General features: G+C 37.1%; 1 protein-coding gene across 2 annotated transcripts; it reads right to left on the reverse strand.

The window, feature by feature from the left end:
- Positions 1 to 2,490: 2,490 nt before the first annotated feature.
- On the reverse strand, positions 2,491 to 3,135 carry RPL10L (ribosomal protein L10 like). 2 transcript variants are annotated; one of them, XM_007192801.1, is made up of 2 exons: positions 3,027 to 3,135; positions 2,491 to 2,945 (listed from the first exon to the last, which is right to left on the reverse strand). In XM_007192801.1, the coding sequence occupies exons 1-2, from the start codon at positions 3,133 to 3,135 to the stop codon at positions 2,491 to 2,493; spliced, it is 564 nt and encodes a 187-aa protein (XP_007192863.1). The 2 variants fall into 2 exon arrangements, with proteins under 2 accessions (XP_007192863.1, XP_007192862.1); XM_007192800.2 differs by having other exon boundaries at positions 2,491 to 3,135.
- Between the last annotated feature and the right edge of the window lie 297 nt (positions 3,136 to 3,432).

Genomic DNA, 3,432 nt, shown 5'->3' on the forward strand with positions numbered 1-3,432 from the left:
AACCAGAAAGCCTTACTTGAATTATGTCAGGGCAGGCAGTACAAAGCTGCTAATGTGGAAATAAAATGCCTCCCAGTGTTACTGACAACCAATTCACGTCAGAGCTGGTGTATATTTTTATAAAAATTAAGGATTCCAGGCTAAATACGCTTAGAATAATTCCATATTTTGAGGGGGGGGAAGAAATGGTGGATTATGCAATGATGATTGGTGGAATGCGCTTTTCAAAACTAAGCTGATATATGGTACGTGGTCCATTTTCTAACTGATTCAGTCAGTATTTTCCATAAAACCTGAAGAACTCCATCAACTAAATCGAAGAGATTTATCTGGCAGTACTTGCTTGAATTTAGTTAACTGTACTTGTATTTTTATTTTGAATGAGCAGATAGTTCTGTTTCATTGCAGTAGTGCATGAAATTCTGAATACATATGTTCCCAAATTAAGTTTTCCATTTTGAATAGAAATTTAGAAATAATGAAGAGCTCTGCAATATATAATTTAATTATATTTCAGTTCAACTGTCTTATCAATTTTTTAACAACTAGAATGACCAGAAAAAAGGAAAATGCTGAAAAAACAAAATCATGGCTTCAAGAACATGTTAGCAGGATTTTTGTTAAGAAAAACAAGTGAGAGTGTTCTTCTATTAACATTAAAGGAAATAAAATTTGTATATAATAGCTTATAATAGAAAACTGTAGGGAAAACTCAGATAATAAACCTTGATGACAGCTTCCGACTAGTTGTTTAATGGAATAATTTTTAATCTTTCTTTTCCTTTTCACCCACCTATCTATATGCATAAACAATCATTGTTACCAACCTCTTAGGGCAAGGACATTCATGGGCTTATGCTTGGCTGCCTCCCTGTATTTAGTGAGTGAGTACAGAGTTCCAAGTTTGAAGGTTAAGATGTCTGAAAAGTTTGAAACCAAAGATAAGGATGAATAATGAAGACGGAAAATATTTTCAAAGCTGCATCACAGTTGTATTAACACATGACCAAGGAACTGTTTTGTTTGCCATTTTGATTTTTTTGAAGTTGAGGGTTTTTTTTTTTTTTTTGAAAAATGGTGCAGTAAAAAGTAAACAGGATTGGACAGGAGTCAGAAGATCTGGCTCAAGTATACCCTCATTTGCAAACTGCATAGGACTTAATTTCCTAGAAAGCTTCAAGAGTTTTAGAGCATCAAGTAAAACATGTCAAAGAAAGTGCTACTGAAATTGAAAAGCCCTTTCTATACATTCATATATTATTTAGTACCTGTTATCCTTCTTGTTTAGATATAATAAATATTATTGCTTAAAACAGCAATTTAGCTTAAAATACACAAGTAGGAGACATAGTAAGAGCCTGAAAGAAGTATCAAGTCAGATGCAAAATTTTAAGATTGACATAGAAATTTTTTTAAGTAAATGAAAATAATTTTAAAAGCATATGTTTCAATACTGTTTATTTAGTATTCCTTTTGTTATTTAATATGTTGACTCTGAAAATGAGTAGCTAAAGAAAACTGAGGGCACTGTTTGCAGGATTGAGATTTAGAAGACTAAATAACAAATAACTAAACAACTAAATAACCAGAATTTTAGAATGTAGAAGAGACCCAGAAACTTTAGCTTATGTAATTTCTAAAATAAAACAAAGCAGAAAAACACCTGTATGATCAGCATAACTCTAAAGTAGGGCAAACACGTATGACTGCAAACTCTCTCTAGGATCCTTTTAGAGGACAGACAGCAGATTTAGTTTCATTTTCTCTTTTCTGTTGGTTCTACTTGGACTCAGATCAAGAAATATGAACTTGGTTGTCAACCTATGACCTTTCTGTGATGAAGAAAAGATTGGATTGTCGTTCCTTGATTGTAAGATAATGTAAGGCTTGTCTGGGGAAACCTTTTGCAGTGATCCCGAATTGTTCTAAGGCTGATAATTGGAGGTGACAGGTAATTCTAAAAACAATGTGCAGAAATGTATAAGGAAAACATAAGCAACAAGTTTAAGAATAGACTTTTTAGTTTCAAAGAGATTGTAATTGAAATGACTAATGCCTACCATTATTTTCATCCCAATTGTTTATTTTCTATAAAAAATAAGAATATTTTCTGTAAATCTCAGATTTTTCTCTAGCTATTTTTTATTCAAGGTAATGACAGCTGTATAACTTATGACTTCTCTACAAACAAAACTTTTGACATATTTCCCTAGACTCTCTAAGTTAAAAGTGTGGGTTAGAATTGCAACAGCTTTCTCTATAAATGGCATACAAATTGTTTCACTCTCACTTGAAATGAAATTATCATTTGTCATTAAAACTGGTAATTTTAACACAAAAATTATTTCTCTATTAGTCTATATTCTAAAAATTGGATATTTTTAAAGTATAAAAAAATTAAGAAATAATTTTTTTTTTGCCATAAATAAAATTTATTGGTTCACAAAAGTCAGACCAGCATGGTCAAAATTGCCAGTGCGGTCAAAGACCTCATGAGTGCAGAGCTCGCCACTTATCCAGAGGGCCACGGCTGGGGATGTATTTGACTCCACAACCATCTGGGATGAGGCACTTCTTAGCCACTTTGTCTTCAAATTCATCAGCATTAAACTTGGTAAAGCCCCATTTCTTGGAGATATGAATCTTCTGGCGCCCAGGGAACTTGAACTTGGCCCTGCGTAAGGCTTCAATCACATGTTCCTTGTTCTGAAGCTTGGTGCGGATGGACATGATGACTTGACCAATGCGGACTCTGGCCACTGTACCCTGGGGTTTTCCAAAGGCACCTCGCATACCTGTCTGGAGTCTGTCAGCCCCAGCACAGGACAACATCTTGTTGATGCGGATAACATGTAATGGATGGAGTCGCACTCGGATGTGAAAGCCATCTTTGCCACAACTTTTCACCATGTACTTGTTGGCACAAATTCGGGCGGCCTCCAGGGCTTCAGAAGAGAGCTGCTCATACTCATCAGACACCATGTGTCCACAGAGTGGGAACTCATCCACTTTTGCCTTCTTCCGACCCAGGTCAAAGATACGGATCTTGGCATCAGGGACACCTCGGCAAAAGCGAGACTTCGGATACGGCTTATTCTTGCAATACCGGTAACAACGAGCGGGTCGGCGTCCCATGGCGACACCAGGTATCTCTAACGCACGTCGAAGAGAAAAAAAGCGGTTGCTTCCACGCCTGCGCACGCGCCTTATATACATTGCCCATCTTCCCGCGCGGGAACCATAGAGGACTTGAGGACACTCTTTCACAATGTCCCCACCATAGATGCAGTGACACTCTACGCATGCGTTTGGGGGATTTGGAACATGCGCAGGATGGAAAGGCGGGTGGGTATATTGGCCTGCGGGCATGCAAGTAGAGAATTGGACCTTGCTGCAGCAGCGCAGGATGTCGTTTCTCTCCGGCTTTCCCTC

The sequence above is a fragment of the Balaenoptera acutorostrata genome, chromosome 3 (genome assembly GCF_949987535.1).
Source record: "Balaenoptera acutorostrata chromosome 3, mBalAcu1.1, whole genome shotgun sequence".
Classification (NCBI taxonomy): domain Eukaryota; kingdom Metazoa; phylum Chordata; class Mammalia; order Artiodactyla; family Balaenopteridae; genus Balaenoptera; species Balaenoptera acutorostrata.